This window comes from Stigmatopora argus, chromosome 10 (assembly GCF_051989625.1).
Source record: "Stigmatopora argus isolate UIUO_Sarg chromosome 10, RoL_Sarg_1.0, whole genome shotgun sequence".
NCBI lineage: Eukaryota > Metazoa > Chordata > Actinopteri > Syngnathiformes > Syngnathidae > Stigmatopora > Stigmatopora argus.
In genome coordinates, this window is record NC_135396.1 from 3,250,797 (window position 1) to 3,267,510 (window position 16,714).

Genomic DNA, 16,714 nt, shown 5'->3' on the forward strand with positions numbered 1-16,714 from the left:
TGTTTACTCTAGAAAGGTATAAAGCAATTAATGAAGTTCTCAATTTTAAAAGTAGCCATTAAGAAAATTGTTTAAAAAATGGATGAAATTGTATTTGCATTTCTTGTGGCAGCTCGTTTCCCCAAACAGATTTCCATACATAAATGCTAAATAAAACAGCTGGTAAAATACATTTCTTCCAGGGCAAGGAAAGTATCTTCACATGACACTTTATTTTGAAACGCTATAACGGATGTTGCAAGCTCATATAAAAACGTGAGCCCCCCCGGTCGGCGGCAAACAGTTGAAAAAAACGAGGAGCAACAAAACATGTCGACAACTTGTCGGTAGCGACTCCACGAGTGGACGCACAACTATTTCGCCATTTGGAGCCAGAAATTATCGGACAAGCTCATCTAACATGAAGTAATATATTTTGGACGCTCTACGTGACACTTTTTTCCTCGTAGCGGCCCACCTCGGACGTCCCGGCTTTGCGCCTGTCTACTCGAAGAGCAACTCTCCACGCAGGCACATTGCATACCGGTAAGACAAAATGGTGGACACGTAACTTTATTGCTCTCCAATCATTGACAAAACAAAGCTAGGCTTTTCATTAGCCATTCTCAATTAGCAATTGCGCTTCAACTCGATACGAGTTGTCACCACTTGAGAATATTTTTGTTATTTGCAGCCGCAGTTTATTTACGTGGTAGTTGAAATGCACGACATTCTTTAAATTTAAAATTTGATGTATTGAAATAGTCGGGCGTGCGTTTTGTTTACAAACACTGCGGATTATGAAAGGGTGATTGTGCTGCCCTCTGGCGATGAATGAGGGTAGGGCAATTGAGATAATGGACAGTAGTGTATCACTAAAGAGTAATAAAATATATCGTTTTATCTCTTTTTTTTTTAGCTTTCTCCTAAAATGGCACGTGCAGAAGCAATTGAGAGTGTGAGTGAGGCTGCTGGAGGGGCAAGCGGCCCTCTGCCCCACCAACACCCAAGTGCTTGTTACTCCTTTTTGCACACCGCGCCCACCAATCACCAGCAGAACCAGAACCACAACCACCAGGAGGATCCCAATCTGCCAACGCCACCGCCTTCACTACCTGGCGTGCAGAGTGGCATCATGGGAGAACAATCAGGTGGAGTATCGCTTTTTATTTGGATTTTTTTGCTTCCTTCACCACAACACAAATTTGGTCAGGTCGCATATTAAAATGATCGCAGTGGAAATGTGAAATATTAAGACTTTATTAGTGCTTAATAATTGTGGTCAACATGTGCAAATACAGCCATAAGTGATGCATTGGAATGTGGAAATAGTCAGTTTGAAACTGTAAATATCTAAGTTCGTAACTGACGTGTGTTAGGAAATAATAATGTAGACAATTGGACGTATATTAAAATAAAATGAAAGGACACAATAGGCATGTAAAAGATAAGTGCAATAGTGGTCGCAATTTCTCACTTTGCAGTAGACTGATTTCAAGTTTTATTGCGTCAATAAAATTTGAGGGATTTTTATCTTGGGTGCTTATATCCCAATGTTTACGATATTTGTGCTTTTATTTTTGGGGGGAAATGTGAATTAAAAGTTTAGTTCATAGTGGTTCAGGCACAAAAATCCATCAAAGCTATAAAGTTATATAACGATGACTACTTATGAATATGACTTGTCAATTTGTGGTTTGCCTCAGAATTGGCATTTTTCCAAATTTAATAATATTGGACTTGATCACATTGGATGAGATCACTTTCTGTTTTTATTCACAACCGCCAAACTATTCCTCAGGTCGCATCCTTGTCAGTAAATTGCCTGTAAGGATATAAAATAAACTTTTATTCATAAAAACATGAAGTGGTATAAGACTTAATGGGACTGTTGTTGTCCTAGCCTTTAAATAATGAAGAAAAAAACCTCGTATAACCCAGCTGCTAATTGTTAAACAGCCCTTTTTTTTCATCTTTCGCACGTCATAAACCAGCGCTAATACTTGTCGGGGTATAAAATGACGTACTTTTTGACGCAAGCAGCAGTCAAAAGCGCTCCGACCGGTTTTCGGCATAAATGACAGCATGCCCACGTGCCGATGAGAGCATTAAAGTTGACACGCGATTGGTTTTTTTAGCGATTTTTGGTATGCAGTCGCTCAAGTTCAAATGAATGACTGATTTTTGTTGTTGCCATGTGCCGCAAATGGAAACTCAGGGAAAGTTTTGCCCCCTTTAAGAAGGTAGGGACTCGTAGGTGGGTCAGCTGCTTTTTTTGGGATCCGCCCCTTGTCTTTCCCCCATCCCGCCTCCCTCCCTAATGGCCCCTCCCTGTTACTGTCTGGTCTGCCGGGCATGTTGAGACTTGTCCCGCATGCAGCCTGTGCTTCCTGTTGCTTTACACACTCCACCAAACAGTTAATTAAACACACAAAATGCTATCATTATCCTGACTTTCTGTCACACAAAAGTGTCAAATTCGCCCATTCAAGGACAATTGCTGTCATCAATACAGTACTGTATAATGCAGGGTGAGTCACATGTTACATTTCTCCATATGCTCATTTTGTGCTTTGCTTGGATCAATAATGGCCAGAGTAATATTTAAAAACACTCAAGTTGCCCAAAAAAACAATAATAATATATAGTATCATTATATTGCTATAGATGTTTCATATGGAAGGATCAAAATCTGTATCTGATCAATTAAGGGAATCCGTGTTTTGATTTGATGCTAACGGAAAATCTTTTTAGCCCATTTGTCTTTGTATCTTGTTTGTTTATGAAACTATCTATATGGATGAGATAAGAATATTTGTTATCTTTAAATCTGTTCTTAAGTTATTGTTCAGTAAAGAAGATATTTTTATTAATAGGTCTGGTGTAGCGGGACGGCGGCTAGAGGGGTTAGCGCGTCGGCCGAACGGCTCTGGGGTCCTGGGTTCAAATCCAGATCGGTTCACTTGTGTGGAATTTGCATGTTCTCCCTGGGCCTGTGTGGGTTTTCTCCGGGTACTCCGGTTTCCTCCCACATTCCAAAAAACATGCATGCTAGGCTGATTGGAGACTATAAATTGTCCCTAGGTATGAGTGTGAGAGGGAATGGTTGTTTGTCTTCTTGTGCCCTGTGATTGGCTGGGGTGTTGGAAAAATTTAGTTTTTAAAAATGTTTTTTAATTTGATGCAAATCTAACAGAGTTGGCACGATTTTCACCATTTAATCCATATTGTTCATTTATTCACTGCAGCTAACGTGGATAGATGTCCAATCTACTTGAACTTGGCTGTGGCAGAGTATTAATTCAACAAATGTTCATATCTTTGCGTCCCATATTTTTGTGAATTTATGCCCGTTTCTGTGACTCAACATACAACAAAAAAAGCTGACTTTTGTCACTCCTTCCCGCACAGACCAATGGCAACGCCCCGAGGCAGCCGATAGGCGCGGCCCCTTACCGCCCGGGGACCGCTCGCTTCAAGGAGGCGGAGCCACGATGGAATCCGGGCCCGTCGACACCACCATTGTAGCCCACCATCTGCGTGCCATCGGGGATGATTTTAACACCAGCGTGCTGAGAGCGGTAAGTCATCCGAAAATTCGCGAGGGGGCGGAGCCTGGGGGGGCGCTTAACGATGAGCATCCATCCCCAGTTTACGTGAATCTATTATAGTCAATGACAGGCAATGAGGTCATTTTGCGTCACTTCCTTGTCATTTTGGCGCACTTATAGGTCATTTCCAGTAAAATTTCCTATTCATTTTGGGGGAATTACCAGTTTGCCGGTCGCTTTTTGCCGATTTTAGGGCATTTTGACGTGATTCCTGTTCGTTTAGGGGCATTTTAAGGGTTTTTGTTAACACGATTTCCACTCGGGTGGGTAAGAAAACAAATTTCAGTGCGGATACAAAATGGAGTGCTCAAACTCCATTCAAAAATCGTAGTATTAGATTCCGTATGCGCAGTAGCAATGAGCTACAAAGTAGAAATAATTTAAAAAAAACAGCGGGCCATATGTGCAGCAGGGCTGATGCTTTGATGAAATTCAAATGAAGATTGGAGATTATTTCCTGTGTTTGCTCATTTTAAATCAATAATTGCAAACAATTTGTACTACTTTGAATGTCCAAAAATGATCTATCGATTAGCACAATCAAAAAAAGCTGCCAATTTATTAATCGATTAATTTTGCCAGCCTATTTGGAAGACATAACGGCCCTCCGGATGTAATCGAAACTACCACGGGGTCCGCGACAAAAAAATGAGTTTGACAGCCCTGCTTTAGAAGGAAAAGGGAAAAGGAGTGTGTGTGGATAAGGAGGAAATCATTTAACATGTGGGCTATGCCCCTGTTGGGGTCCCAAAGGCAATAAGCACAAACATTGCATCAGAATTAAAAGACATGTGCGAGGTAAGAGGAAAGAGGAAGGAGGGGGTGGGTGGGGGGTTGGTTATGATGACATCACAATGTGATGTGGCGACATCCCAACCCAAGCCGACACGTTAGCCTAACTTGAGTGACCACGCCAACTCGGCTTGGCCTTGACCGTATAATCAATGAGCTCAGTTTACTCGGACCAAATGTTGACCTAATCTGCCATCTTCCTTATCTCCACTCGGCCCTTCACCCCCCCCCCCCCCCCCACATACTCGCGTAAAGTCTTGTAAACAACCCCCCACCCCCGCTTCGGCCGCTCAACCCTCACACACGGATGATGTCATCTTTGTTTGCGTTCGAAGCTCGGGTCGGGTTCTCCCCGCGCTTTATTGACGTGTTTCCCCCCACTCCCTTCAGCACGAAGCCCCCCACTTGCAAGATTGGATAGAAGCCGGCCTCAACCTGGCGGCTCGTACCCTCAGCGCCCTCTACAGGCTGGCGTAGGGCTCCCACAACGACCGATAGGCGCCTTTTGTTTTTGTTTTCCGTTGTTTTTTTTTTTGTTTTAACTGTGAAAGTGGAACCAAAACGTTGTCATTTGTCCACAAGGGATGCTAAAGCTAATGGCTAAGCAGTTATGTTGAATGAGTTTTTTCAGACAAATGAGCTTTTTGTCCCCCCCGTTTCTTCATTAGACACACCTGGTGCCTTTGTACAGACAAATCACATGCACACACTAGTTGGTCATAATGTCCGTACATCACACAAACACACACACACGTGCGCCCGCAAACACACTGAGTGTAAATACGAGCCATCCAAAAACGAATTGTGTTACAATGATTTATAGAGAATAAATCCAGTGGATTTGAGATGTATTTGGAAGAACAAAAGGAAACCTTTGTTTAATTTGAGTCCCAACACAAGTATTTCAACATGTTTTAAAATGATTTGTTTGGGATGTAATTTATTTTGCCGTAGCGTATCTGTAGCTTTTTTTTGTCGTTGTTGTTGTCGTCGTCGTTTGCCTTTATAATGTTGTTTAATTTATTTTGTCTTCCGTACATTCCTGCTGAGAGAAACGAGGGATACGCCCATGTTAGCCTTGCGGAACTAAAAAATAAAAGAAAATGTAAAAAGTTACAAGAAGACGGACGGAAATGGAGGATTTATACAGAAGAGGAAAAATTCCGGATAACCTTAACCACTTCATCGATTAGCCGTCAATGACGGCAACGGACGTCGTCGGTTTGCTTCAAACGGAAACGGACGGACGTTGCCGTCAATGGCGGCCGTGAGTTCAAAAGATCTTGACGTACTTTTGTTCAAAGTGCACTTTTCTGTTTTGTGTTTTTTTTTTTTCACGTCGTTCATGATGTTTACCGTGACCGCTTTTGTTTCGCCGTCGTTAGCTGGATTCAACCAGCGCCCGTTTTGTTTTTTACTGTTGTAAAAAGACTTTCTGCTGGATTTTTCTACTTTGTTCTTTTATACAATAAAGTCCATTCGAGATAGTTTGGCTTTGTCTTGCTTTCATTTTTTTTTAATCGACTCAGACTGGAAATGTTGTCGTTTTTGCCTCCCAGTTTACGTCTGGATTTGGGGCCAACTTGCAGATGACCCATTTTGATCCAGTCGGCCAATGAGGGCGGCCTCAATAGAAGCGCTAGATAAAGTCGGGTTATTACGTGTCTTTAATTGGCCTCCCGGTGGGACAAATGCGCATGTAATTGCTCTATTTGAATGGGAGCGACATCATCGGATGACTCTTGGGATTTCAGAATTAACTAGTAGTAAATGCTACTTTGTTTTAAGCGGGTGACGCCGTTTCCAAATTCGTAGGTGCCATCTTAAACGAGACATTCCAATTAACATCGAAACCTGACGGATTGTTTCGTATCCATACAATTTGAAATCAAATGGCGCATACTGGATTTAGCCCACTTTAGTTCCTAAATACTTCACATTGCTTTCTCGATTTCAGATGCGTTATTGTCTGTGATGACATCGTCGTTTATATAAATGTCTCGAAAATATTGTCAAATGTAACAAATGATTGGATTTAGACCACTTGTGCTCTAAGAAAGTTTATCTTTAACCCACATTCATTTTACTTCAGCCGTAAAATGTCGTGCAAAAAGACAAAAAAGGGAGTTAGACCACATTAGACCTCATTTTTCCGTCCCCAAAATGAATTGTTTTGGGTAACAATAAATTTTCTGTGCCTTTATGTCAGTTTATGCCAATGTCTTTCATTAACTCCGGTCATTTACAGAGGATTAAATTTAGACCACTATTGCACTAAACACTTTCCCTAATCCCATTTTTTTATTTTTTTTGCTTCCACACAAACTTGAAATCACTGAAATGTAAATTGATAAACTGGATTTAGCCCACTAAAGTCATCAATAGCTTTTTAACTCTCAATTTTTCTCTTTCTCTCGCTTGTACGTCATGAAATATTGGATTTAGACCACAATTAACACAGAATTTTTTTAAAAATGTATTCTTGGTTCTTAATGAAAACCTTAAAAGCACCCTAAAACTAAAAATCCTTTTCCTCCCCAACAATTTTCTAAAGGAGTTAGCCCACTTTAGTTCTGACCGGCCCATAAACCCACCTTTTTTCTCCCCATATTCTGATTTCAAATAAATCATTTGTACAAAGTTTAAGCGCCTTGAGACTCTTTAAAAGCCCCGAAGGATCTGAAAAGTCGAGGACCCAATTAGCAGGAGGGTTGACCACGCCCCCCCAGGGAATATTTCCGCTAATTGCACTCAAAATAGCAAAACGAGTATAGTACGTTGGCTAAAAATGGGTTAGTTTAGGCGCCGCTACTCTGGACGGATTCCCAAATGCTATATTTGACACGATAGTTGGTCATTTATTTCATTTTTTAATTCGATTTTATTTGCAAAGACCTGGTGGATAAGGCTGGACTTTCTCCGTTATTGTTATGATTGAAAAAGATCATGTCATGCACTTGTATGGTGTGGGAGGCGGGGCATGTCAGCCCCGCCCACAGCCCGGGATGCCGTGAAAAGGACGGCGCCGTCGTCCGGCGTGCCAGAACGAACCGTGACAGCCTTCGCTTTCTGTCAGGTAAAAAAAAATATAGATTAATATTGTTATTGTTTTCATTTGTCTTTTTCCTCATTTATTCCTATGCTTTGATTATAAATGAAATCCCTTTCTTAAATCTTTAGTCAGAATCTCAACTTCAATTTCAACCCTAAACTATTTTATTTATTTTGTCAAATATATATTTATGCGAAATCTTTTTTTTTAATAAAATAAAATATATCTTTTATATTTTGAAGTTAAATGAGTAAAGTCCTATATTCATTTCAAACTGTCGAACCTTCTCATTTGGATTTATTGGCTTTCATTTTCTCTCTTTTCATGACAGTAATTATTATTTATAATAACAATAATAATATATAATAAAATAATAATATTAATATATATTAATATAACATTAATAATAATACATAGTAATATAATACTAATAATAATAAATATTATTATAATATTGATAATAATAAAAATATTAATATAATAAAATCTATACCAATAATAAATATTAATATAATATTAACAACAATAATAAATATTAATATAATATTTGTATTAATAATAATAATAATAAATATTAATATGTTAATATAATATTTGTATTAATAATAATAATTACAAAAAATTGCCACTACAGTAAGGTAAAACGTCTTCTCCTTTGACCTTACTTGTGTAACACATCCTAATTGTACTTAAGGATCAGACTGAATTATCGTCGTTTATTGGTCCGTTTTAGAGATTTGGTCATTTTGAAGCGACCATTCATTCTGAGAGAGGCCCTCTGTTGAAGCTCGCCCAGTTCCCCGCCATGACGCACCAATTCGCCGCCCTGTCCGAGGCCCAGAAGAAGGAACTCCACGAGACGGCCATGCGCATCACCTCCCCGGGAAAAGGCGTCCTGGCCGCTGACGAGTCCGTGGGTACGTAGACCGCCCCTGGTTTATCCCCGGCTTCCTCCCTCTTGTGTTACCCAGGTCTTCCCACTAATAATCAATTCCTGTCTGTCTATTTAAACCCTGTGTGTTTTGAGTCATTGTCGGATCGTCAACTTTGCTTACTTCATGCCAAGTTACCACGCCGGTTTGTGTGTCTGGCAGGCAGCATGGCCAAGCGCCTGGCCCAGGTGGGCGTGGAGAACACGGAGGAGAACCGCCGTCAGTTCCGCCAAATCCTCTTCGGAGCCGACGAGCGCGTCAACGCCTGCATCGGCGGCGTTATTTTCTTCCACGAGACGCTCTACCAGCACTCGGATGCCGGGGTCAGCTTCGTCAAGATGATCCGGGACCGGGGTGTCCTGGTCGGCGTCAAGGTACGCTCGTTTCGGGGGCGCCGTCGCCAAATCAAACCCACCCTTGGTCTTTGGTCGCTCAGGTCGACAAAGGCGTCGTTCCTTTAGCCGGAACCTGCGGAGAAACCACCACCCAAGGTGAGTTCCAGAAGGCCGACCGGTTCTCCGCAGTCCGACGTCTCTGCTTCCCGCAGGTTTGGACGGCTTGTCGGAGCGCTGCGCCCAGTACAAAAAAGACGGCGCCTCCTTCGCCAAGTGGCGCTGCGTGATGAAGATTAGCGAGGCCAACCCGTCCAAGCTAGCCATCCGGGAGAACGCCAACGTCCTGGCGCGTTATTCCAGCATCTGCCAGCAGGTGAGCGGACTCGGAGGAAGAGTTACCGTATTTTCTCGCATATAAGCCATACTTGTTGCTAAAAAAAAAAGATGACTGAATCCAGGGTGAGGCTTATATGCACACAAATTAGACTTGGCATGCACGAAACTGCAAGGTGACAAGGTCCAAACGCCATAGAGCAAGGGTGTCAGACTCGGGTTGGTTCGCGGGCCGCGTTAACGTCAACTCGATTTTATGTGGGCCGGACCATTTTAGATCTAATATTTAGATTTTTATTTACTTATAAATGGATTAAAAGCCCTGAATATTCAGTTTTTTTATAGATCTAAAACAATGTTTATTTTAGCTTTTTTTGAATATATTTTTAGATTTTACAAAATAATTTTTGAACTAAAAACAGAAAAAAATTATTAAAAAATTACAATGATTGATTTAAAAGGGGAAAAATCAGTAAATTTAATATACATCTATACTCTTCATTTGAATTTGATCCTAAAACAGAAAGTCGGCACTCATGATTTACTTTCCCGGGACGCACAAAATGATGCGGCGGGCCAGATTTGGCCCTCGGCCCGCCACTTTGACACGTGCCATAGACAATGCGGCCGATACAGGCATTTATTTCAAAATAAGATCTCAAGTATCTCAAAAATACCACGTGCGATGATTTTTCTTAAGATTTTCCCTTCAAAGTAACACATTTGTACTCCCTATTAAAACCATGAATATGGAGGTGAAAATTGGGAATGCTTATACAAGAGAAATTGTAAAATTCAACCATTTTAAGGCAATTTTAAGAGTGTGGCTTATACGCGGGGGCAGCTAATATGGTTGACGTGACCCCGACGCGTCTTCTCCAGCAAGGCCTGGTGCCCATCATCGAACCCGAGCTCTTGCCGGATGGAGATCACGACCTGAAACGGTGCCAGTACGTCACGGAGAAGGTGAGTGACCGATCTCGGCCGTCCGTCCGTCCCACGACATCACATGGCGTTACCGTTCAGGTGCTGACGGCCGTTTACCAAGCCATGTCGGAGCACCACGTGTACCTGGAGGGGACCCTGCTCAAACCCAACATGGTCACCCCGGGCCACGCCTGCAGCAAAAAGTACAGCCCGGAGGATGTCGCCATGGCGACCCTCACCGCCTTGCGCCGCACCGTTCCTCCAGCGGTAGCCGGTAAGTAATCCGGTCCTCGAGTGGTCTTGTAGATCCGAGAACTTCGTTGGAATCCTCAGGCTTGATACGTCTTTTTGGAGTTGAAAATTGGCTGAATTTTCCACTTGTAAACAATCAAATTTCAAGCTTATTACCGTATTTTCCAGTCTATAAGTTGCACTTTTTTATAGTTTGGCTGGGCCTGCGTTCAATACCCGAGTGTGACTTGTATATATACTCTTTTTTTTCTTTCTAACGACCAATAGCTTCTGTTTTTTTAGATTATATTTATCTGGAAAAAATGTTGGCAGATGCCTATTTAGCCTGTTTTTCTCCATTTTAGTGGTGTCACTTTGACTTGATTTCTGATCAAATTAACAATTGCGCATCCCAAAAATGCGACTTAGACTCCAGTGCGACTTTTATTATGTTTTTTTTCTCTTTATAGTGTATTCTTTGGATGGTATGAGTTATAATTTAAAAAAAATAGTCAGTATTTAGATTTTAGAGAGAAAGTTGGGTCTCAGACACATGACACGCTCGTTGCCCTGGTACTTTTCATAGGCGTAGCCTTCCTCTCCGGCGGCCAGAGCGAAGAAGAGGCGTCCGTTCACCTGAACGCCATCAACAACTGCCCCCTGGCCAAACCCTGGACCCTCACCTTTTCCTTCGGCCGCGCCCTGCAGGCCTCGGCACTGCGGGCCTGGCGGGGACACAAGGAGAACGAGAAGGCCGCCACTGAGCAGTTCGTCAAGAGGGCTGAGGTTAGAAAAGCTAAAGTAGTCGCATCAAACGTTTATCATTCTTCCTTTCAAAAGAGTAAATATAATATATGAGAAACACCGTCTCAGCCAAATTCACTCACGGTTCATATGTTCTTTGCTGCCATCTGCTGGTCGACAGTTCACTTACACTCAGAAAAAATAAAGGAGGCTGAAAAAATTTAATTGAGAATACTGTGCAGGGTTTTTGTAAATCAATTGACAAAAAAATTACATTTAGGTGAACTTAATATGCTTATTATGTTGTGTTTTTGTCACAGATTAACAGTCTGGCGTCTCGAGGAAAGTACAAGGCGGCCGACAATTACGCCGATTCTGCGCACGGCGTCTACGGATCCTGTTACTCCTTTTAAATGCAGTGAAACTCCATCAATATACAAACTGGTGAAAAAAAACGATTTTGACAGGTTAGCTAGCTGATTTCACATTCATCTTATAAAGAATTAGTCATCTTATTTGAAAACATTATTCATCAAATTGCATAACTCTTACTTAGTACACGTCTGTGCTCGTATTGTTTACAAGACTTCATTCTTAATAAAAGTGTTCACATTAAACCACTCTTGTGCTATTGTTCTTTTGTTTGTTGTTCACATTTTTAACAATGTTTAGTATGAAAGTAGGTAATGAAGTTTTTAATAACAATGTGAAACTTATCTTACCGTGACCAATTTTGCTAACTGATAATCAATTTTAACTTCTTGAGTTTGTTTTTAATTGAAAAGATTCAGGCATTTATATTTTGGGTGGAATTAAGATTTATTGTGATTTTAGTACTTAAAATTGTTCTCATTGCTTATGCAAAATTACATCATTTTCACAATTGCAGCAATAATTCCAATGGAGAAAATCATTTGAGTAAGTGGACATGTTCAGTAAAATCCATTTTCTTACCATTCACAACTGCATTTCAATTTATTTTTTTAAATGAAAGCTCCAATTTCTCGCTGTAGAAAACGATGCTATTGCTAGAAAAATATTTCATATTCTAGATCATGATGGCTATCAAAATGGCTCACATTATATGTCAATATTCTCAGATCTGGAAAACATTCAATTATTGTCCTTCAAAGTGACCAACGTTTGTATTTTGGGGGTGGGTTGGGTCACGAACTAATTACTTACGCGGATGTGGTCACATTTTCTCTCGCGTTGGACCACGCCGGAAGTTGCGTCATTGGCGGAGGGAAACGGGAAGGCTCGGCGGCGAGGAAAGAACGCGTCCTAAACCGCAAACCAAACAACGAAGTGCACGACAAACTCTTGCAGTTTCCACACTTTTTGAGGAATTCGCCGCACCTACCGAGGTCTCATTGTAATTATTTGTACTCGACCGATACAGTACGAGCCGCAATGTCTGGGGTTGTGAGAGGCCCGGCGGGAAACAACGACTGCCGAATCTATGTGGGCAACCTACCGCCTGATATCCGCACAAAAGACGTGGAAGAGGTCTTCTACAAGTACGGCGCAATTCGGGACATCGACCTAAAAAACCGCAGAGGAGGGCCGCCTTTCGCTTTTATTGAATTCGAAGACCCAAGGTAAGCCTCCACTGCTACATTGGTTAAGCTAACTGCAGGCTGTGAGCCGCCATTTTGTGGCTAACTGCTAACGGACTGCACCGGTGTGCATTTTTAATTGGCATCTTTTAACATTTGCTTTGCCTAGTCGTCTAATTGGCCGAATTGTTTTTTCTTCTATACGTTCCAAATATAAATCTAGACGTTTCCACTGTAGTTTAATAGTTGTTTTTATTTTTATGTAGAGTTCTTGTTATCATTTCTGCTAATCCTAATGTATAATTCAATGTAAGGATTTTATTTATTTTTTCACCGAAAGTCAAATATAAATTGCGCTATACTCACTATTTATCAGTTTAATCATTGATACATCGTTTAAGGCAATTTATTTGTTTTATGATCAAGTTCTAATTACGTTGAATCATGTAACTTTTCAGTTCTAAAGCATTATTTAAAGCCAATACTTGACAGTTGACAGTTAGCTCTTAAAAGGCAATATAGCTGTCATATTGAAAGTCATCATTGTTATGAAACTTCAGCCATAATATACACCCAAGTTTCTGACTAAAATAGATGTAGTCTCATAGACAGCACAAAAATTTCCCCTTTAAGTCATTTTAATTTACTAATCTTCTTCCTCTTTCAAATACTGCACTTTACTAAAGCTCGAACTTACAAGTTCATAGCCATCTGTCAATCAATTTTTGAATATCCCAAGTGGACATAATGTCAAGCGAAGTTGGAAATAAATGTAGGCGAATAAAGGTAAGGCAAGGTACCGCCCTGAAAAAGAAAATATTTCTTCATTATGCTTGAATATTTTGCCTTTTCCGTGACTTTCCATTTATGTCCCAACTAGCCACGATCAAATTTCCCAATGAGCTTTCAACGCTCTCTTTTCAAGCGTGACTCACATCTGGATTTCTTTGGCCAGGGACGCCGGCGATGCCGTCTACGGGCGCGACGGGTACGACTACGACGGTTACCGGCTGCGTGTGGAATTCCCCCGGAGCGGCAGGGGTACCAGAGGCAGCAGCTCCGGCCCCGCCGGGGCCGGAACCCCCAGGGGTCGATACGGTCCCCCGTCCAGACGGTCCGAGTACAGGGTGGTTGTATCCGGTAAGACTCCAGCCTTGCTTTGTGCACTTGCAGATTGAGTTTTCGACGTCTCCGCAATCTAAAACTTGTTTTCAAAGTTTGCGCTTTGATGAGTGTTTTGGTTTGAGATGCAAAGTATCGGGTTTGAAGTGTTGGCCCAGTGGAGCAACGCACGCAGTGTATTTTGAGGCCAAACCGCTTTGAAGCTATAAAAAGCGCGGTGTGTTTTGTAGCTAGGGCAGATGTAGAAAAGAATCGTTCAGTGCTTGTAGATATCTCTTATACACGAAAGAGATGTGACAAAAAAGACAGTGCGCTACAATGATAAACACCATGTCATGGCCACCTGTCTTTCTCGCATCTCGAAATTGTTCTCGTATCTCAATTTTTCTCGTATCTAGGGCGAATTATTTGATCGAAATTTTCCTCGTATCTCGAGCTGCTCGTATGTCGAGGTACCACTGCAATAGGCGCCATGTCTGGTCTACATTAACCGCGATATTCGAGGGATTACTGTATCAAGGAGGAGATGTAATCGCAATAAGCGCACGCCCTTATTCTGTCTCGGGGGTTATTTGTTTTAAGCGACAGTATGGGCTGACCCAGACTTGATTGAAACTGTCTTTAAAGTAGACTAGGAAATGCAAACATGTTTTGTTTTAAGATGGCACTGATTATTTTGCTGGGACGCTAACGGCCATTTTTTTGTCACGTTCAGGGCTCCCTCAGAGCGGAAGCTGGCAGGACCTGAAGGACCACATGCGCGAGGCGGGCGACGTGTGCTACGCCGACGTGTACCGGGACGGCACGGGCGTTGTAGAGTTTGTGCGCAAGGAAGACATGACCTATGCTGTCCGAAAGCTGGACAACTCCAAGTTCCGCTCGCACGAGGTATGTTGTCAAACGCTTCCTTCTCTGTGGATTTTGTGTGCGTGTGCCAAGTGAGGTAGGTGAGTACCCCGCCCGCGTCGTCTTCGTCCCCCCCCCCTCGGCGCCGCCCTTCCTCCTACAATGTGCAGTTGTGTTGTGTGCCGCCAGGGAGAGACGGCGTACGTTCGCGTGAAATTAGACGGTCCCCGCAGCCCCAGTTACGGACGGTCCCGCTCGCGCAGCCGCGGCAGCCGGAGCCGAAGTCGCAGCCGCACCCCCAGCCGCAGCCGGAGCCGAAGCGACTCCCGGGAACGCGGACGGGCCTCGCCGCGCTACTCGCCGCGACACAGCGGCTCCCGATCGCGATCGCGCTCCTAGGGAAGCCCGTGGCGTTGCTCAAACTCCCCCCTTCCCCTTTCGCTTACCCGCCCTCTAATGTAACTAGGGTTGCAAAATTCTCGAGGGATTACCGTAAAGTCCAACGCGGAGTGAAAGGGAAAGACGGCAAAAGGGCTCGGACAAAATCTTGCTTGATAAATTGACGCCAGTGTATTATTTTTTCAGCCAATCAAATGTAAGCGTTCCAAATCACCTGTTCTTGTTCGTGACGTCGTTCAATGATGTCACAAAGATTTGCAATCGGCTAAATTTGTGGCAGCGTGCGTTTTCTGAAAAGTTCTGGCTTTCCCCCATCGTTTTTTTCTACTACCGCGGCTAAAAAAACGACTGTTTTTCAATTTATTCAACAAGATTCTTTTCGCCGTCCCTTTAATATGGAAATTTATGCGGAAACTCCCAATTCAAAGGTCTTATTTGGTCAGTCTGCTCGAAAGCCAGAAATCTCAGTATTTACTGTTGGCACGTTGAAATCCTACAGATTTTTTTTTTTTTATCAATTGGATAATTGGGGGAAAAACATTGAACCTCCAGAATAAAGTATCGAGAAGCAAAAAAAAAAACAGTCAAAGAACCGACAGTGCAGCATATAAATATATTTTGACCTAGTTAAGCTCCAGTTCAACTCAATGACAGCGTTCCATGTCCAATCCATACGAAACGCAAATTGGTTTGCTGGTTCTCTTCCTGACACATTCCCATAAAAAAAATCCCGCAATTTTGCAACCCTAGGTGTTAACTCCTAACACTGTTTTTATTTGAAATTTTTGTCCTTGTGGTAAAAGTTGAGATGTAGTTGTACACTTTCCAATCCTCCCCTCCCTCCCCCAACCCTCTCCAAAACATTGAGCCCCCTCAAACATTTTTTTGCAACTTTAAAAAGGAACAAATATTGGACAAACACCAACCAAACCAGCAACACTTTAACTGTATTTTACCTTGTGTCTTCCTTTAGACTTCTGAAGCGAAGGATTAAAGTGATTTGGAATAAAAAGCCACTGTGGTGGAGCACATTTCATTTGTATGGTCAGGAATAGGACATCAAATGGAGGCCATGGTATGATTCACGTTCCGTCAAGTCATTGCTTTCTTGTCGTGCATGTCATTCATTTGGCCTGCCACACACACACACACACACACCAAAATGTTGTCATAGAAATGTCATGTACTTGCTGACGTATGATGTTAAAAAAAGACATGACTTGATTTCATGTTAGGGATTGTTTTTTGCCTCTTCTTATTGGCTTCTCAAATTTTTATTTTCCCCCAATTTTTGTACCTTCTGTTCTAACGGTCTGCCTCTGATTTTCTTCCTGGTATTTCAAGGTTTTGATTGGAGAGAAGTGGCTCAGTGGATCGCAATCCTTTGGAGCAGGATCCATTTTTTAGGAAAGGGATTATAGGCAAGGATGGATGCTCGGGAACCGGATCAGTTTTCCAGGATTTCCCAACAAAATTTTCACAACTATTAATTGGGGGACGCCCCGGAGCAACTTTTTCCTTGATTTTTTTTATTTTTATTTTTTTCCACCCCCTTCCTTTTTTTTAAAGTAGCCTGCCACCTGCCAATGTTAAGATTTTCAGTGATAATGGCGAGAAAAACAGAGGACCAGGAAGTTGGATCAAAGGATGGAATCGTAGATGCCTGGTATGAGGGAATCAAAATTTGGGGAGGCTTTTATAGGGGTGGTTGGGGCGACTAGTTTTGAATGTTGATTTCTTTGCTTGCTCTAACCTTTTTTATCCCCTTCTAGCATTTTCAATAAATACACCATTAAAACATTTGCTGTGCCAATGTGTCAATTCTCCCCCCCCAAAAAAACTAGCAGTTAAA

The 16,714-nt window shown here is 42.1% G+C and overlaps 2 protein-coding genes across 4 annotated transcripts; both read left to right on the forward strand.

The window, feature by feature from the left end:
- Positions 1-269: 269 nt before the first annotated feature.
- aldoca (aldolase C, fructose-bisphosphate, a) lies at positions 270-11,553 on the forward strand. Of its 2 annotated transcripts, XM_077611488.1 has the most exons (12): positions 270-525; positions 899-1,130; positions 3,391-3,560; positions 4,773-7,458; positions 8,168-8,351; positions 8,529-8,740; positions 8,803-8,857; positions 8,914-9,074; positions 9,917-10,000; positions 10,061-10,235; positions 10,779-10,978; positions 11,257-11,553. In XM_077611488.1, exons 4-12 carry the CDS (start codon positions 7,363-7,365, stop codon positions 11,347-11,349), a joined length of 1,260 nt encoding a protein of 419 aa, XP_077467614.1. In that variant the 5' UTR covers positions 270-525; positions 899-1,130; positions 3,391-3,560; positions 4,773-7,362; the 3' UTR covers positions 11,350-11,553. The 2 variants fall into 2 exon arrangements, with proteins under 2 accessions (XP_077467614.1, XP_077467615.1); XM_077611489.1 differs by lacking the exons at positions 270-525; positions 899-1,130 and adding an exon at positions 1,137-2,510.
- A 575-nt stretch (positions 11,554-12,128) lies between these two features.
- srsf1a (serine and arginine rich splicing factor 1a) lies at positions 12,129-16,662 on the forward strand. 2 transcript variants are annotated; one of them, XR_013303545.1, is made up of 5 exons: positions 12,129-12,537; positions 13,451-13,635; positions 14,333-14,505; positions 14,653-15,937; positions 16,207-16,662. XR_013303545.1 is itself a non-coding variant. In XM_077611239.1 (4 exons), the coding sequence occupies exons 1-4, from the start codon at positions 12,350-12,352 to the stop codon at positions 14,860-14,862; spliced, it is 756 nt and encodes a 251-aa protein (XP_077467365.1). In that variant the 5' UTR covers positions 12,129-12,349; the 3' UTR covers positions 14,863-16,662. The 2 variants fall into 2 exon arrangements, 1 of the variants encoding a protein (XP_077467365.1); XM_077611239.1 differs by having other exon boundaries at positions 14,653-16,662.
- Positions 16,663-16,714: the final 52 nt, after the last annotated feature.

Excerpts from the sequence above, each read along its gene's own strand:
- srsf1a (XM_077611239.1), top strand. The coding sequence starts at position 12,350 with ATGTCTGGGGTTGTGAGAGGCCCGGCGGGAAACAACGACTGCCGAATC. Across the intron at positions 13,636-14,332 it reads GTACAGGGTGGTTGTATCCG|GGCTCCCTCAGAGCGGAAGC; the intron begins GTAAGACTCCAG and ends TGTCACGTTCAG. Across the intron at positions 14,506-14,652 it reads CCAAGTTCCGCTCGCACGAG|GGAGAGACGGCGTACGTTCG; the intron begins GTATGTTGTCAA and ends GTGTGCCGCCAG.
- aldoca (XM_077611488.1), top strand. The coding sequence starts at position 7,363 with ATGTCAGCCCCGCCCACAGCCCGGGATGCCGTGAAAAGGACGGCGCCG. Across the intron at positions 8,352-8,528 it reads GGCCGCTGACGAGTCCGTGG|GCAGCATGGCCAAGCGCCTG; the intron begins GTACGTAGACCG and ends TGTGTCTGGCAG. Across the intron at positions 10,979-11,256 it reads AGTTCGTCAAGAGGGCTGAG|ATTAACAGTCTGGCGTCTCG; the intron begins GTTAGAAAAGCT and ends TTTTTGTCACAG.